At 43.8% G+C, this 19,529-nt stretch overlaps 1 protein-coding gene across 2 annotated transcripts in view; it reads left to right on the top strand.

Annotated features, from left to right (window-relative positions):
- Positions 1-19,529, top strand: part of LOC144688549 (junctophilin-2-like) — a 136,719-nt gene that overhangs the window by 91,714 nt on the left and 25,476 nt on the right. The window contains exon 4 of one of the 2 annotated variants that reach the window (XM_078555274.1): positions 15,114-16,045. In XM_078555274.1, coding sequence (XP_078411400.1) covers positions 15,114-16,045 — 932 coding nt within the window. Of the gene's footprint in view, positions 1-15,113; positions 16,046-19,529 lie in introns of those variants that run through there. The other variant, XM_078555275.1, reaches the window with a different exon arrangement.

The raw sequence follows: 19,529 nt of genomic DNA, 5'->3' as shown, positions 1-19,529 counted from the left end.
AAAATTCTCCGCTGGTTGGAGTCAGGCCTAGCACAAAGGTTGTGGTTGTTGGAGGTCAATCATCTCAGTTCCAGGACATCACTGCAGGAGTTTCACAGGGCAGTGTCCTAGTCCCAACCATCTTCAGCTGCTTCATCAATCACCTTCCTTCCATCATAAGGTCAGAATTGGGGATGTTTGCTGATGATTGCACAATGTTCAATACCATTCATGACTCCTCAGAAACTGAAGCAGTCCATGTCCAAATGCAGCAAGACCTGGACAATATCCAGGTTTGGGCTGACAAGTGGAAAGTAATATTCATACCACACAAGTGCCAGGTAATAACCTTCTCCACCAAGAGAGAATCTAACTATAGCCCCTTGATGTTCAATGGTGTTACCATTGCTGAATCCCCCACTATCAACATTCTGGGGTTTACCATTGACCAGAAACTGAACTGGACTAGCCATATAAATCCTGTGGCTACAAGAGCAGGTCAGAGGCTAGGAATCCTGTGGTGAGTAACTCACCTCCTGACTCCCCAAAGCCTGTCCACCATCTACAAGGCACAAGTCAGGAATGTGATGGAATACTCTCCACTTGCCTGGATGAGTGCAGCTCCAATGACACGCAAGAAGCTTGACACCATCCAGGACAAAGCAGCCCGCTTGATTGGCACCCCATTCATAAACATTCACTCCCTCCACCACCGATGCACAGTGGCAGCATGTGTACCATCTACAAGATGCACTGCAGTAACTCACCAAGGCTCCTTAGACAGCACCTTCCAAACTTACGACCACTACCTTCTAGAAGGACAAGGGCAACAGACACATAGAACACCACCACCTGGAAGTTCTCCTCCAAGCCACACACCATCCTGACTTGGAAATATATTGCTGTTCCTTCACTGTTGCTGAGTCAAAATCCTGGAGCTCCTTCCCTAACAGCACTGTGACTGTACCTACACCACATGCACTATACACTGTTTCAAGAAAACAGCTCACCACCACCTTCTTAAGGGAAATTAGGGTTAGGTAATAAATGCTGGCCTTGTTCGCGAAGTCCACATTCCGTAAATGAATTTTACAAAAGATGAAGGCGCAGCAGGACCTCCTGTGCATGCAGCTGAAGATCCACAGCGAACCATCGCATGTAGGTGCCTTGCTAGACCCAGGGTCTATAAACAGCACTTGTCATTTGTGCAGATGACCAGTGTTGCTGAAGACTGTGCATGTCTAGGGGACTAGTTGGTCACATCTTTCATCTGCTGCAGGATTTGGCACCATGGGACATGGAGGGCATCCACTGCCAGTGGCCGTGAAAGTGACTGCGGCGCTCAATTTTTACACCAGTGGCTCCTTCCAGGGCTCCACAGGTTACCTGTGCGGGATGTTGCAAGCCTTCACCCACAAGTGCCTTCAGGAGGTTATGGGCGCCATCTTCACAAAGGCACAGAACTTTGTGCATTTCAACTGGATCAGGCATGCCAGGAAGCAAGAGCGCTGGGATTTGCAGCATTCTCTGGTTTTCCAGAGGTGCAGGGTGTCATCCACTACACTCATATGACACTTAGATCTCCGTGGCAACAAGCAGTCCACTATGTCAACCGCAAGGGCTTCCACTCGCTGAATGTTCAGCTTGTCGGCGACCACCACAAACGCATCCTACAGCTCTGCACACGATTCCCAGGGAATATCCACTACTCCTACATGCTCAGCAGGTCTCAGATCCCTGACATCGTCCAAGGTTCACAGAGGCTGCAGGGTTGGCTCCTCGGGGACAAGGGCTACCCACAGAGGACATGGCTGATGACGCCCATGCGGTGGTTCAGATTGCAGCAGAGAGATGGTATAACGAGGCTTATGTTGCAACCTGGACTTTCGTGAAGCCAACAATAGGCATATTGAAAATGAGAGCCTGGTGCCTTGACAGGTCTGGTGGAGCACTGTAATGCAGTCCCCAGACGATGTTGTGTACCATTATAGCTTGCTGCGTGCTACACAACCTGGCGCTGCAACGGTGAGGAAGACCTTGCTGAGGAGGAGATTGAAGAGCTGTACTTCTCCTCTGATGAGGAAGAGGTCAAAGGGGATGAGAGTGATGATGTCCTCAAAGGCGAGGATGCTAGCGATGAGGCCGTTACACTGGCCAGATGAGGTAGACGCAGTTGTGAGGCCCTAATAGCTGCAAGATTCATGGATGATGATGACGAGATGCATTGAGGACAGTTCTGACATCCTCGCCTTGCATCTGTGAACATTTCACTTCTGTGTGGCTGATGGCAGCGCACATACCCTCAGCGCTCAGTCTCACGTCATGGAGAGGCCCCAGTAGTCTCACGATTACAGGAGGATGGTGACGACAATCAGTGAGGAAAATCCATTGATCTTCACATTGCCTCTGTGAACGTCTGACTTCTGTGTAGCTGATGGCAGCTCGCCTGCGCTCTATGATCAGGGTCATGTCATGGAGTTGCAGCTGTGAAACTTTAAATGCACCTGATCCTTTGTCAGCCTTCATCACCTGTACCCTTCAGGACCACACCATCACCAGACACAGATGCTGAAGAGATGGGGGACCAGACCCACTTCAAAAGGTGCTGAGAGCGCAGGGAGATAATGTGATGCCTGCCCATTACATTCTGGCAGCAATGATAAGCACCATCGAGGTGCAGACATCAGTAATGTGTCTACTGAGTGTGAAGCCGGACCATCACTTTGCTCTGAAGGTTACACACTGCACAGAGAAGAGGCCCAGGACTGGGACACTTGCCTTCACCTTGTGCAGGAACCAAGGCTTCACATCTGAGTGACACAAATACTGCTCATCATAACAAGGAGCCAAAGACAGGGAGATATTCTTGGGAGTTTATTTACAATAGTGAACATTAGGCACAAGTGATTAACACCTGTGCCCATGCAGTACAACTACATCTTCTTTACCTTCCTAACCCTGCCACTACGTCTTGGTGCACCCTGAACTCCACAGTGGAGTTGGAGGCAGCCTGTTGACTGCTACACCCTCTCTGTGATGATCTTGGTGTGTCATCTGGAGAGCCAAGAGCTGGAGGGCCCTGGCCTGCTTTGGGTATCCTGCTGTGAACCAGGTGTACCCTCTTTGGCCTCTCGAGCTGGAGATGATGGGGTCAAAGGAAGAGGGGATTTGGATCTGCTGGACATTCCCAGAGTCACCTGGGTGGATGGCTCTGGGGTGTCGAGCTGCGGGTCCACCTCCCTATGGGTACCCGACGGCCCCTGGCTGACTCCTTGAGAAGGGGAAACTGTAGTGAAATTGAGCTGCCCCACACCCCTCTGTTGTTGACACTGTTGGAGGTCAACTATGATGTCAGTGATGGAGTTTAGCCCACGCAACAGTGCAGGACCAATGTCTCCATGGTGGCTGCCATCCTGCCAGTGTTGACCTCAGTGGGTTGGCATGCCGACGCTATCACCTCAGACTGAAGGTGGACTGACTCCTTCATCATCCCTTGCAATCTGAGGAGTGCACCAGGCATCCCTTTCTGATGTTCCATGATTGTCTTTGCAGCTTCAACAACTGATTGAGGACCGAGGCCAGTGTCAGCACAGTCCAAATGTTTGTCCATCTCAGGGTGTTGGCTGGCAGAGTCCTTACAGAGCTTTGAATTCACCTACAACATTTCAATTCCTCCCTTTGAGAGTGATCTCGGACAATGTCCTTTACAATGCACAGAAGGGAGGGCCAGCTCAGCCTGCAAGTTCATGTCCCACATGCGGTGAGTACATCACTGGGCACTAACATGAACATTCAGTGAAGAGTGAACAAAAAAACACTGTTTCTTTCACAAGAGAGGAAATGTCTATAACTCTCCTGTAACCATCAGTCTGCCAACCATGAGGTGTGTCAGTACAATTAGCTCTCTATCGCTAAGCTGGTCTCAACAAATATCAGAGATGCACACATGAATAAAGTGAAGCTAATATGATGTGGAATATTTACAAGTGAAATTTAATTTTTGAAACCAACCATGCCATCTTTGTGCTCTCAAGCTTTACATTAATGGCAATGTAGTTGGGCAGGAAAGTTGTGGCCATGATGCAGAGCCTCCCTGTTTGACCAGGAGGCTCTTCAATAGACTGCCTGTAGATGCAACATTGTCAGTTGACGGCAGGTTTCACTAGTGAAAAGCTTCCCCCACCGCTAAATTGCATGTGTTTTGTATGTACACAGCTGGTACTTAGAATTTTAGTTATAATTGCGTGGGAAATGGCAAAAAGAGAGAAAGCAGAAGTGGCGCTCAGTTCCAGTTACAGCATCAGGAATGAATTGCCGTCGACAAAATCCCAGCCAAGGGTTCTATGTCTCTATATTAGTTTATTAATAAAGATTGTCTTGGCATCCAACATTGGAGAATAATCAGTCAAAGGCTACTTTGATTAAAAGCCATATATCTATCCTGAGTGCTGAATGAACAGGCACCCCAATAGAAATATTTTCAGGAGGCAATGTTTAAGGCATTCTCTCTTTCTTTCTCTCTTGCTTTCAATCATAGAAAGGTCTGTGGTTTTGCAGTCATCTGGAAAATAATGTATTTTTTGACTGATAAGTCAGAGCAGCTTGGTAGAGCTACAGTAGCGATGCTCTGTAGTAAAACCCATGTTTAGGGAGAATGTAAGTTTACATCTTTCTTGTTTTTTGTAATCCAAACAATGTTTGAAATTATACTTTTCCATTGGGAAACCTGTATATTATTCATTCAGGTAGTTTTGAAAGTAAACCAGTAAATCTGTCCTGTTTGCATAAAGTGCTTATTTAATCTGCCTCTGCAAAGAGAGATGAATTTATATGGTGGCACACGTTAACCAAGAGTTTCCTGCTGTCGCACTGCTCATTGGATGTTGTCTTCTCCGAAAAGGCACGTTCTTCTGGCTGTCACCTTTTTATTTGTTCATGAGATGTGGGCCTCACTGGCTAGGCCAGCATTTATTGCCCATCCCTAAATGCCGTTCAGAAGGGAGTGGTGAGCTGTCTTCTTGAACTGCTGAAGTCCATATGTTGTAGGAACACCCACAGTGTTGTTAGGAAGGGAGTTCCAGGATTTTGACCCAGTGACTGAAGGAACTGCAGTAGGACCTGCAAAGTTAAATCTTAGAAAGTTGTTTGCCATCCTGGTCTTGGAGCACTTATTTTTATCCCTCAGTAGCAGTAAAGTTTTAAAGTGGCCAGCAGTTCCAGGAGCAAATGAGCACTCCTTTGGACAGAATTTAACGCTCCCCCAGAGGTGGGCTGGGAGGGGGGTGGTGGTGGTGGGGGCTGGGTGGGGACGTATAATCAGGCAGGAAAATGTGAGATGGAGACCACTTTCCTGACTCCCCCTGCCGATTAAGTCTATGGTGGGAAGGGTCGAGAACTTAAGGGGCACTTAAGGGTCTCAGCCTAGTTTCTTGAAAAACCTTTTACTGTTGTTTTGTTTGCACTTCAGCCCCATGTTCCTGATCTATGGGCACCCGCTGTGCAGTGGAGCTGAGAGGGAGAAGGAACTCCTCGTGAACCTGCTCCTGGGCCTGGCCAAGTTGGTCATTAACAGGTCCAGGCAGTGGGCGATCGAGGGGGTCATCCAACCCGACTGTCTGCCCCTCTTCCGTGGCTATGTTTGCAGCCGGGTGTCCCTGGAGAGGGAGCACCAATGTCTGCCGGCACCATCGAGGCCTTCCATGCTCGTGGGCACCACAGGGTCAGGGGTGTTTTATCGATCCCCTTAATCACATTTTGATTTAATGTTTGTAAGTTTACTTTGCATTTTGTCTTTTGTTTTTGCAGTTTCCCTTTAAGGGGCTGCCTTTTACTTTGTCCCTTGATTTGTTAATTTAGTTTATTTGTTTTGTAACAAAAGAGTTACCACTGCTAATAACGAACCAGCAGCAGGCAGTGGCTGCGCCATATGGGCACACATGCTAGGTGGGGTGGAGGTCCCTCGTACTTGCTGTGCCCAATGGAGGAACCTACCAATGGCAAGGGAAGACCCCTGCCTGTCCTTTAAACTGACCCCCTCCTTCTCCCACCTCATCAGGATGTTCCTGACTGGCTCCTGTACAATTGGCCCATTGCTAAATCACTGATTAATTTGTATATTTCTTTCATACAAAATAAAGGCACATAAAATTCCATTATATATTTAACAAAATATTTAAATATTGCCATATTTTTCCTATATAATGATCCTTTTATAAAATGGGCCAGAAGACCATAAGACTTAGGAGCAGAAGTAGGCCATTTGGCCCATTGAGTCTGCTCTGCCATTCAATGAGATCATGGCTGATCTGCTAATCCTCAACTCTGCTTTCCTGCCTTTTCCCCATAGCCCTTGATTCCCTTACTGATTAAAAATCTGTCTATCTCAACCTTGAATATACTTAACGACCCAGCCTCTACAGCCCTCTGCGGTAAAGAATTCCACAGATTCCACAGCTCTGAGAGAAGAAATTCCTCCTCATCTCTGTCTTAAGTGGGTGATCCCTACTCTGTGATTATGCCCTCTTGTCCTAGGCTCTCCCAGAAGGGGAAACAGCCTCTCAGCATCCACCCTGTCAAGCCCCCTAAGAATCTTAAATGTTTCCATAAGGTTGCCTCTCATTCTTCTAAACTCCAATGAGTACGGGCCCAACCTACTCAACTTCTCATAAGAAAATCCCTCCATACCCATGATCAACCTAGTGAGCCTTCTCTGGACTGCCTCCAATGATAAGGGGACCAAAACTTTTCACAGTATTCTAGGCTTTGTCTAACTAGTCCCATGTATAGTTTTAGCAAGACTTCCCTATTTTTATACTCCATTCCCTTTGAAATAAAGGCCAACATTCTATTTGCCTTCCCTATTACCTGCTGAACTTGTATGCTAGCTTTTTGTGATTCATGCACGAGGATACTCAAATCCCTCTGTTTTGCAGCTTTCTGCAGTCTTTCTCCATTTAGATAATATTCAGCTCCTCTATTCTTCTTGCTGAAGTGCAGAACCTCACATTTTCTCACATTATATTCCATTTGCCAAGTTTTTGCCCACTCAATTAACCTGTCTACATTCCTCTGTAGACTCTTTGTGTCATCCTAACCACTTGCCTTCCCACCTATTTTTGTGTCGTTCGCAAACTTGGCAATAGTGCATTCACTTCCCTCATCCAAGTCATTAATATATATTGTAAATAATTGTGGCTCCAGCACTGATCCCTGTGGCCTCCACTTGTTACAGGTTGCCATCCTGAAAATGCCCCCCTTATCCCAACTCTCTGTCTCCTATTAGTGAGCCAATCCCCTATCCATGCTAATATACTACCCCCAACACCATGGGCTCTTATCTTTTTAAGTAGCCTTATGTGTGGTACCTTATCCTTTTGGAAATCTAAATATATTACATCGACTGGTTCCCCATTATCTATCCTGCTTGTTACCTCCTCCTCAAAGAATTCTAATAAATTTGTCAGGCATGATTTCCCGTTCATGAAGCCACGCTGACTTTGCTTGATTTCTAAATGCTCTGCTACTACATCCTTTATAATAGACTCTAACATTTTCCCAAAGACGAATGTTAAGCTAACTGGTCTATATTTACCTGTTTTTTTTTTGTCTCCCTCCCTTTTTGAATAAGGGTGTTACATTGGTAGATTTCCAATCCTCTGGGACTTATCCAGAATCTAAGGATTCTTGGAAGATTACCATCAGTGCATCCAATATCTCTGTAGCTACTTCTTTTAATATCTAAAGATGTAACCCATCAGGTCCAGGGGACTTATCAGCCCTTAGCCCCATTAGTTTCCCTAATACTTTTCTCTAGTGGTAGTTATTGTATTTATTTCCTCCCCGCCTTTTGCCCCTTGATTATTTAGTCTATTTGGAATGCTATTAGTGTCTTTTACCATAAAGACTGATGCAAAGTATTTATTCAACTCCTTTGCCATTTCCTGGTTCCCCATTATTATTCCCCCAGCCTCATTCTCTAAGGGGCATATGTTCCCTTTGGCCTCTCTTCCTTTTTATACATTTAAAGAGGCTCTTACAGTCCATTTTTATATTACTTGTTAATTTACCCTCAAAGTTTATTTTCTCCCTCTTTATTGTTTTTTTGGTAATCTTTTGTTGGTTTTTAAAACTTTCCCAATCCTCTGGCATACCACTAATCTTTGCCACATTGTACGTTTTTTCTTTCAATTTGATACTATCCTTAACTTCCTTGGTTAACCATGGTTGGTTTACCTCCTTTCTAGTATCCTTCTTCTTATAAATTTGTTGTATAGTTATGGAACAAAAAACCCCTTCTAGATCAGCTCAGGACATAATCCTGAAAGGTAATTAGGAATGGGCCATAAATGTGGGCTTTGTCAGCAACACTCATGAATAAAAGGAAATAATTCCACAGAATTTTTTTTACCATGGTTGTTTAACAAGGCCTTAACAAGCACAACCTTTCCAATCAGTTATTTTCCTCAGTTTTGTTACGCTGTAATTTTTACTTTGAATGAATCAACTAAACACAATAATGAAAGTGTGACAGCAATGGGAGCACGTGTCTAAATCATGGTAGTTACTGAAAAGTTCACAACCAGTTTGTAATGGTGTTACTCCGAGGTATCCACACGTCCACTTTCATTTACATTTTTGACCAAGGAAACCATATCCCCAGAGGCAACTTGCATTATATTATATATAAAAAAACAACGTAGCAGATTGTAGGATGGTGCTGATTGTTAAACAATTTTACTACAGATTTAGAAAGTACCTCTACTTGAAAACATATTGTAGTTTATACCACTGGTTAAATTGCTGTTAAGGTGTGTTAAGAATTTCCAATGACTTCAGATAAGGAACGTATTGCACAATCTTATTGCTGACAGCTGTGAGAATGAAAACATTGCAGAGATAATTGTTGTGAAGATTATTGGATTATGACAGGTTGGAAAGTCAATGGTGTAAAATATGGGGGAGAATTTTATCCGCGTCGGGGAGGCTGTGCGAGAGCAGACGCGGGCGTGCACGCAGCTGATCGTCGCCTGCAATCGGCTGGGCGCTACCATTTTACATGGGTGGGTCAATTAAGGCCCGCCCAGGGTGACACATGCCTGGAGGCGCTGAGCGCTACCTGTGCGGGCGGGGGGCATTGCCTGAACTGGGGCCTGCGCTCTTTCGCGGAGCTGCCTCAGGGAGATTAGTTTAAGTTTAAAAAATTTTAATAAAGGAAAAAAAAATTTTAGGACATGTCCCCTCATGTGAAACTGTCACATGAGCTGGGACGTGTCTATGAATTTTATTTAAAAATTTTTCAAACCTTTAAAAACCTTCATGAAACCTCATCCCACTCGTGGATGAGATTCCATGATAAATGTGAAGGCCTTAAGGTTGGACGGGCAGCTCAGCTTATTGTTTTAATTGATAATTAACTGGCCTTAATAGGCCTTTGACAGTTCGGCGGGTGCGTAGCCGAGCCGGCTTTGCGTCCGCCGAACTGAAAATCTGAATGATTTCCCGCCCGGCGTCACCACGCGTCATTTTATGCCTCGACAAGTGGGCCCTGCCCCCGTTCGCTAAACCAAAGATTCTGCCCATGATGAATGAATGTTTTGATCCCTCTTTAGTGCAATCAATTATTATTAAACACAGAAGCATTTTAAGTATAGTGTTTGGGATTAAATTGTAAAAATGCAAAGTTAATTTATATTTTGTGAGGGAGTGTTGCCATTCATTCCCTGCTTCTAAATCAGTTACAAAGAAATCAATTAACTTTAACAGTTATGACAGTTGCAATTTGTAATAAACAAGTTTGACTGAATTATACAGTGAGTAATTTGAAGAATAACATATTTTCATGCTCCCTGAGAATATCTTGCTTTGGTGTATATTTTGGGGTCTTGTTAAAAGCTGACATAAATAATTCAACTGAATTATTCGTTGTCAGCTTCCACATCTACACTGATGACACCCAGCTCTACCTCATCACTAACTCTCTCGATCCCTTTGCCATCTTTAATTGTTTGCCTGAGCAGAAATTTCCTCCAATTAAATATTGGGAAGACTGAAGCTATTATCTTCAGCCTCCAGCTCAACCTCTGTTTCCTAGCCATCGATTCCATCTCTCTCACTGGCAATTGTCTGAGGCTGAACCAGACTTTTCGCAATCTTGGTGTTATATTTAAGCTTCCAAACACATACCTATGCCATCACTAAAGCCAGTTATTTCTACCTCTGTAACAATGTGACATAAGTATATAAGACTTTTTATCTTTTATAAAACATTCACTTTACCTGCAGTTCTTTTGACCTGTGAATTACAAGAGAACAGACTGATGACTCACTCAAATCGTTGTTACGCTTAATGGGGTTAGTTTATTTTATAACCAGGATTACAAATTAAAAACAGGCACAAATTTGAATGGATTACAGAAAAATTAAAATGATTATAGATTTAAACAGACGGAGAAGAAAAAAGAAAATAAAAATAAACACAACTGCTTTATTACTTTACATCCAGCAAATGAAAGTTTCACTGATATCTAGCATCAGAATGCTCAAGTCTGTTACTTTACTTCCAGGAAGTAAATGCTTTACCAACATCCAGCTCAAATATTTTATTGATTGTGCTCATACAATTATTCAAAGTGGCTGGCCCTATGGTTGTAGACTCTTCTCTCGATCAGTCGGGCTCTAACTTCTTCCTTTGATTACAGCAAAGGTCTCCAATGTGTTCAACTTTTCAGGGGATGGGGGTTGGTTTATTATATGCTCAAGCCAAACTGCCATATGAAGCTTCCAATTATATTCTGAAGCCTTGTTTGAAGCATGATTTGGATCTGGCCAGAAAGCTGTTCATCTTTCACTTTCTCCAGTAATTTCTCATTATGTGAAGCCCTTTATTGTCGGTTTTCCAGAAAATAAATTGTGTTTTGCTTGAACACTATGCTTCACCTTATTTTGATTCACGGCCAAGCCTTCATAAGCTAAAGCAGTGGCGTCGCTCGCTGGCTTGTATTATCCTGTTGCTTTCCTTAATAGCACTAATTTCATCTTGTGGCTTGGCAAGATCAGCGAGTTTATTTTAAAAAGACTGCACAAGAGTCAAGAGACGTTTCTCAGTCCAGGTCCTTCTAGTTCAAAGTGTGATGCAAAATATTGTCAATTGTTTGCCCCGAATTTGTTTTAAAAGGTATTTGTTTATCCTGTAGCATCTTATACTGAAAATTCTATGGCCAGATTTTAACGCTTCCCCCCAACTAACCCCCCACTTCCCCTCTGCCACCCCGGACAAGTTTGAGGCAGTGTGAGGAGCGTGAAATTGCATGGACGAGATTCCCTCTGGGATCCCATCCACCCCAATCTGGTCACGATTTTAAGATGGAGCGGGCAGGGCCTTGGATGTGAAGCCCACTCTTGCCCCAATTAAGACCCTTAATTGGTCACTTAAGGGCCTTTTCCCACCCAGCCTCAATTTTTAGGCTGGCAGCGGATGATAGATCAGGGGAGGAAACCAGAAATTGAACAAAGTTCGATCTTGGGCAGGAAGGAGTCACCTTCTGATGGGGGTGCCCTCCCCTTAGGGCCCAGTGATCTCCGGACCTACCTCTCACCCTGACCCATCCCCCGAGACCCTGATCGCCCTCTTGTGACCCCCCCAGATCTGGCCTATGATTTTACTTGTAGAGGAGGAGACAGTGACATAGTAGAAATGTCACTGGACTAATAATCCAGAGAATAATCCAGTGAAGGCCACACAAGCTTGAGGAACAGCACCTTATCTTCTGATTAGGCACTTTACAGCCTTCTGGACTCAACATTGAGTTCAACAACTTCACACCATGAACTCCATCTTCCATTTTGTATTTTTTGTTTCTCCGAATGCCAGTCTGTATCTTGTTCTCATGTTTTGTTTTCAGACAGCACTGACCTTTATTCTGCTATTAACACCTACTCTGGACCAATACTTTGTTCCTTTACTACTACCATTCCCACTCTCTTTGCCTTTTGTTCCATGGCATCCTTGTAATTTAATCTCCTCCTCCCTCTCACCTATGCCTGACCTTCCCTTTTTTGCTACACCTGACCTTCCCCCTTTTTTCAATAGCATAAAACCCATCAGATATCTGCCACTCTTCAATTCTGAAGAAGAATCATATTGGACTCGAAACATTAACCTTATTTCTCTCTCCACAGGTGGGCCAGAACTGCTGAGTTTTTCCAGCACTTTTTGTTAGTGGGTTAATGCTCTGGGGACACGGGTTCAAATCCCGTCATGGCAGCTGGTAGAATTTAAATTCAATTAATGAAAACATCAATTAATTAATCATTGTAGAGTTGAAAGCTAGTCTCAGTAATGGTGATCATGAAACTGTCATCGATTGTCGTAAAAATCTATCTGGTTCACTAATGCCTTTTAAGAAACAAAATCTGCCACCTTACCTGGTTTGGCCTACATGTGACTCTACACCTGCAGCAATGCGTTGTGCCCTCTAAAATTGCCTAGTAAGTCACTCAATTGTACTAAACCCATATCTCTACCACCTAGAAGGTTAAGGATAATAGATGCATGGGTACATCGCCACCTGCAATTTACCTCCAAGCCTGATTTGGAACTATATAGTCATTCCTTCACTGTCGCTGGATCAAAAATCCTCAAACTCCCTTCCTAACTGTAGGTGCAACAAATCATCAACATTCCGTGAAAAAATTAAGAAAAAAAAGACTTTTTCTCTAAAATTAGCTGCCAAACAAAAATAATCACAGTGGTAGTTTGCCGATACTGCTTTGATTTTTTTAAAAACTGAGTACAAATTTTTTACATAGTTTCCCTAGGAACAGCATATTTTTCTTCTTTGCTGCCGATACTGCTCCAGAGACATAATGGATCAAATATATAACTGCATATTGCATATTCCCAGATTAAATAATTGGAGAAACTCACTTGCCTTAATTTTCGTGTTAAAAATTGTAAAATCAGTTTAGTGCTAGAATTCACTGTATATTGGCAAATACTGCGGATGCTGGAAATCTGAAACAAAAACAAAAAACGTTGGAAAACTTAGCAGGTCTGACAGCACTGTACGGACTCGAAACGTTAACTCTGTCTTTCTCTCCACAGATGCTGTCAGACTTGCTGAGTTTTCCAGCATTTTTTGTTTTTGTTTCACTGTATATTGCTTTGGCTTCAAGCCCCATTAGTTGGCGGCTATATTGTGGTTTATGGAATTTAATAATAACTAACCACCTAGGACTTTTAAAGATTAGCTTTTGCGGTGTGGGCATCGCTAGAAGGGTAGGCATTTATTGGCAGTACCTAGTTGCCCTAAGGTGATGGTAGGCCTTCCAGTGGTTTTAGAGGCTTTCTAGGCTACTTCAGAGGGCACTTAGTGTGGGACGGGAGCCACATATAGGACAGACAGAGAGTAAGGAAGGAAAGATTGTTTTACATGCAGGGTTATTGAATCATGGAATGGTTTGATACAGAACACTTGAGGCAGAAATCATTGCATCTTTCAAGGGAAGGTTGAATAAATATTTAAAGCAGAATAATGTCCAGGGCTATGGAGAAAAAAAAAATCAGGCAGTGTATTCACTTTAGGATTGCTTTGATACACCAGTATAGACATAATGGACCAAATGGCCTTGTTCTATGCTGACTCAAGGATTAATTGCTTTTTATTTCATTAATTGAATGTATCTTCTTCAGAAGAGTTACAACAGCTATTACAATCAGGTGAGGAGGGTCAAATGGCTCCCTTCTTTTCCCTGTCTTTGACTGCAACAGATTTTTGTTAAAAAGAATATACTTGCCAATTCTGAGTGTTTAACTGTTAGGAGCAAAGGAACGAACATAAGAGTAGGAGTAGGCCTTTCAGCCTTGCAAATTAAATTGAGAATGCAGAGAGAGAGAGTGAAAGGACCTATTCAGGGTTTTGTTCCTTCAGAATCTCAGTTGCTTGTGTAATTCTGCAGAGAAAGCAGGTGCTTAAACACACAGGATTGGCTTGTCACATGACCTCTCTCCAACTGATCAGTGATCTAAATATAGTCATGGCTACTATATTCTGGTTACCTTTATTAGATAATGGCTGGGAATTCCCCTCTCAGCCAGCGTCCCATTGTCCAAGTGATTATGTCTAATGGTTTGTCTCCGCCCAGTTGAGTGCCAAGGTGATTGAATGCTTTGCTAATAGGATAGGTGATGGCCCCCATTCATCTCTTTCAAGGCCATTGTTCTTGGTGCGGCTTTGCAAACAGGTTGTTTCCATTTCAGTAGTTTTGGAATGCAGAAGGTATATGATGCAAATGTGCAGCCATCTTTGACTGTGATCCCAAGTCACTGGAATGTGACTTTAGTCTTTCCAGTCAATAAATTCAAAAATCACTTTTTGATATAAAGCATGGGTTCATATCACAGCCCAAACATTGCCAAGGAAGACATGTACAATGGACAATATGAAATTCTGAACCATTGATATGATGGAGATAAACGCAAAATACTGCAGAAGGTGGAAACCTGAAATAAAAACAGAAATGCTGGAAATACTCAGCCAGCCTGGCAGCATATGTGGAAAGAGAAAAAGAGTTATCAGGCAGGATTTTCCCACGGGCTTTGGAACCCCGATGTCAGGGCCAAATGGGGGTCCTGAGACCGCACTTACTGGAAGCAAATCAGAGAAACTATTTTCCTGGATGCCTCCTTTGAGCTCCTGGGATGGACAATAAGTACTATTTTGGCAGTATTGTTCACATTCCAAGAGTGAATAATGGAGGTCATTATCCAAGTATTCACCTGCGGCAGGGAACCTTGTATATTCAAATACTAGAGATAAGGTGCCAGTGAATTGTGGTCCATGGCAAATGGTAATAGTTTTCCAATATATAGTAGTAGTGGGTAAGTTTGCCAGAGATGCAGCTTGCTGTCATGGACTGAGGGCCAACTGTAATATATGGAATTATTTGACAATTCAGTATCATACTATTTTCTTTTGATGTAGATATATCATTGATTATTTTTGTTAGCGCCCCTGTAGGGCTTCTTTGGTGAAAAGGAAATGAACATGTTTGCTTGCATTGTTACTATAATGAAATAACGTAGCAGAGTCTGCATATCCTGAAATTGTACTAACTAGCTAATTATTCTTTTTCAGGTCCTGAATATCAGAAGAGAAGATTGATTCAGGAACTGATAGAGAATGGAGATAACGTGGAAAATACAGACCAGGAACCCCCATCAATAGAAGAGCCTCCACCTACCCCTCCAGAGACCCCTGGACTCCATGAGAAAGCCACAACACCACTTGAGTCATCTCCTGCTGGTACTCCTTCACCAAGTCCTTTGGAGACACCGCCAGAGGTCAGAAAAGTTAGAGGATCAAATCCCAAGATGGAGGACTCCAGCCACTTGAGTCCTGGCAACTGGAACGGGGAGCAAAATAAAAGTAACCGGTCTAATAGCCATCCTGGAACACCTTCTGGCTTACTGACCTTTCAAGTTGAGAACAGGTCAGCTGCCAACAATCGAAATCTACCCAGGGCATCCAGTCATCAGAACAGAAGAACGCCAACAAAACTGGAGGAGCAACTACAGAACAGCTATGATTTGGACATAAAACCTCTAGAAAGAATTGAAAGCAAGCCTAGTACAAATCAAAAGATCAAGTCACGAGAACCTATCCCATCCCACCAGCTGCCTGATGCCAAATTCCATGAAAGCTACCACAGTTACGCTGTGCGGACACAAGTAGGACCTCCTGCTTTAGATTTGGTGGATGATGAAGCTCCTGTCAAATTATTGCCAGTCAAGAAAGAAGCAATCCCAGCAAAACCTTTAACACCAGAGCCAAAACCAGAGGTCAAAGTAAAAAAGCCAGAACCAGAACCAAAGCCAGCGCCTCAAGTGCAAGAAACTGCACCACATCACAAACAGGAAAAACAGTCACAACCCCGGCCAGAACCCAGACCTCAGTCCAAGCCTGAGCCCAAACCTGGGCTTAAACCAGTGTCAAAACCAGTACCTAAATTAGTAGCACAACCTGAAGCAGCAGGGAAGGAGGTTGTAGAGGTGGCACCGTTTGATCAGGTGAGTTTATCATTAAGGTACAGGGATGATGCATGGATTTACAAACCGTTTTACAAATAGTTGCCTTCTGTGACACACAGTAGGTTTTAGCACAGCCAGATAAATATTCTACTCTATAAATATCCTCCTAGTATATTTGTACATTGCCGTTAAAATCCTTCCATGTTAAGGGGGCAAGGCCACATTGTTAATTGTATATTAATTGTACACAGGTGGCAGGTGTTAACTGGGGATTCACTTGAGCCCCTATAAATAGACAAAGTCAGAAACTGTGATGGTTGGGTTAGGAGGTGTGTGCATCTCTAAGTAAACATAAAAGTGTTTAAAGATTGGCTCTAGTTCTATACTTCAACTGGCTTTCTGGAATAGAACACATGCTGTGCATTAGTATTTTGATGTGTTTAAGCACTGGCTTAAACCATGGATCAGATCTTTAACTGTGTTAAGACACAAGTGAGGACCCCTTTATTTCTCTACGTACATATAAGTGTGAGAAAGTTCTCTGTCTGATTTTGTGAGGAATTCAAGGCACAGGAGATGTACTATTGGGTCAACTAATTACCACAGAACAAGAAGGTAAACTTCAACATGTATAATAATCCTCTGTTTAATAAAACTAACTCTCTGGATTCTTTTGAGATTACTGAATGCTGTGATGGTGGACTTTAGGTTGCTTCTGCAGAAATGATCGGAATAGTCTTCCTTTCTGTTGATACTCTGAAGTCTCTCGATCTGCACCAACCTGTGCATGATCGGGGGCACGGACATGGGGGTGGCTGCTGATAGCCAACCCTCGCCTTTGCTGCTGCCCCCCCCCCCTCTCCCAATGATCCCCATTCCGCGAGATATACCCCCCAAACAACACTTACCTTTCTCATAGGTCGCTCCGCAATCCTGCGACTCCGGGCGATGTTGTTCCGGCAGCAGCCAAGCCTCTTTCATGATGCCGCCGAGTGCAGGAGCTGCCAGCCACTGATTGTTTGGCAGCTCTTGGCGCGCAGGACATTGTATCTCCTCAGTCAGGAGTAATGCCCGCCGCTGTCCTCTTAACTGACTGATGGGCAGAAGAATTTGGCCTTCCGCCTAAGAGTAAGCGCAGGTGTTTTGCCGCTTTTACAGGCAGTGTACAAGACACCCGCTGAAAACGGAAGATTCCGGCCATCGTCTTTTTTTTCTGGCCTCTTCCATGCGCACATATAGTAGCTGCTGGCTTCTGTGCATCGGATATGTGACTGATGCCTTGTAAAGTAGGATGACTGATATTTTAACATCACTTACGACTATCGCTCTCCTTAAAACCCATGTCATTAATCAAGCATGTGATTACCTCTCAATACAACTTTTTTTGGCTTGGCAGCCTTTTTTCTTGGGTTATTCTTTTATGAAGCATATTCAGGCATTTTTCTATATAAATGCAACTTGTTATTCTAAAAATGCAGACATTCTGCTGCATAGTTAGACACTTTTCCAGCAGCATTGTTGTATTCATGAAGTGCTAGATTTTCATGAGAGCCTGTTTAGGTGGGACTATATGAGACTGCTTTTGCTTAAGGCATGTGGATTTTGAATGTAGCCCAAATTGATAACATCAGAACAGTGGTATTGCTGAACTACAATGTATATATTTTGCTCTACTCATATTGGCTAGAATTCAAAGCCCTCCCCAATAGCTAGTTTTGTGGCAGGGAGCATGGTGGCAAAGCCTGTGGGTGGCCTTCTTGCCCCACTGCCAATTGAAGCCCTTAATGCCCATTAAGGACCTCATCCCACTGCTGCTGGCATTAACCCAGCGACAGGCATGGGACTTGTCATGCAGGGAATATGACGAGCAAAACTCTGGGGTGTTTGCTTGTGGGCCCCCATGGCGAGGCCCTCATTCAAAGGGACTCAGTGCCTGATCAACAGATCTGCCATTGGGGAAAGGGGAGCCTGTGCTCTTGCTTTTGACCTCTTTCCCTCGCAATCCCCCTTCCACCAGCCCTCACCTGTGGCCTGGGATCTAGCATTGATACTAGGCCTAGGGTGTGGGTGTTGTACCAGCTGCAGCCTTTCAATGGATTTGCTGGCATTTGATTGGTCAGCACCTCTCAGTGGGCACATCTTCCGCTTCCCTCCAGGTCTTGATCCCAGGGAAGGCCCGCCACTGTCTAGTTAAGTGCCTGAGTGGCACTTAATTCAGTGGGTTTTCCCAGATATTCAGCTGGTGGGTGAGATCCCCATTGCCTCCATTAAATCTAGCTTATTGAGTCAGAGTGCTAAATCCCTGTTGGCTCTGTGACTCATTTATGAAAGGTGAGGCCAGCTTAGAATTCAGTATTAAAATCCATCTTATTTAATTTCCACATAGAAGCCTGGAGCAAGCATAAAAGCAGCTTGCATCACATAATGGGAGATTTAAAACAATCCCTGTGCTTTAGAACTCACAATAAAGTAAGACATAATTAAACAGTATTAAAATTAGTCTATTAGAAGCAGCCCACACACGTTTCGTTAAAAATGCTATGGCATCAAGGACATTGAAGGATGACTTTTACATCCACCTGTATGATAAAGCATAACTTGCTTGTCACTTTGGATAATCAATCTACTGTGTGAAGGCCTACTTCATTTTGTGACAAAGTCACCCTAATACTTGCAGCTTGAGAAGATACTCAAAGGTAAATCTATAGCTCCATATCCAAATATATATATATATGTATTTTTGGAGCAATGGTGATCACCTGGCTTCTTATACCACTATCTGGCAATTTATTCTTCAAAAGTGATCATATGAGCTTCAAACACAATGGCCAGAATATTACGCTGGGCGTGTGGGCACGTGCCTGACACGGCCAAGCGTGAAATGACACGTGATGACATCGGGCATGCGTGTCGACGTCATCGCGCAGTTGTGCGATACTTCATTCGGCGGGTGTGCGGCCTATTAAGGCCATTAATAAGCTAATTAAAATCATATTTACTCTGCCCACCCAACCTTACAGTTGGCAGCAGGTGAAAAACCAAGCGGCCTTTAGGTTTTTTAGGACACCTCATTCATGAGCGGGATGAGATTTCCTAAAGCAAATAAGCATTAAATATAAACTTTGTTTTGGAATTAAAAGCATATCCCATCTCATGTGACAGAGTCACATGAGGGGCCATGTTTTTAATTTTTACTGGTCTTTATTAATTTTTTTAATAAGTGCTTCAATCTCCCTGAGGCAGCTCCATGCCTCAGGGAGATTGAAGTGCTCTTTCTTGTGCATGTGCGAACTGCGTGCTAGGTCTGGCTCTCCCTCCTCCCCCCACCTGCACAGGCAGTGCTGAGCGCTGCCGCTCAAAATCCACGCGAAATTGTGGTGTGGAGCTGATCACGGGCGGCAGTCGGCTCCCCGACTGTTCCCGCCGAGCCTGCCCGACGAGAGAAAAGTTCTGTCCAATGGGCAGAATTGTCCCAGATTTGCACTAGTGTGATGGCGGGTTTCCACGCCATATTGTCCCAAAC

This window comes from Cetorhinus maximus, chromosome 13, assembly GCF_964194155.1.
Source record: "Cetorhinus maximus chromosome 13, sCetMax3.hap1.1, whole genome shotgun sequence".
NCBI lineage: Eukaryota > Metazoa > Chordata > Chondrichthyes > Lamniformes > Cetorhinidae > Cetorhinus > Cetorhinus maximus.
The sequence above is the reverse complement of the archived record's forward strand: the minus strand, read 5'-3'. Positions and strand labels throughout refer to the sequence as shown.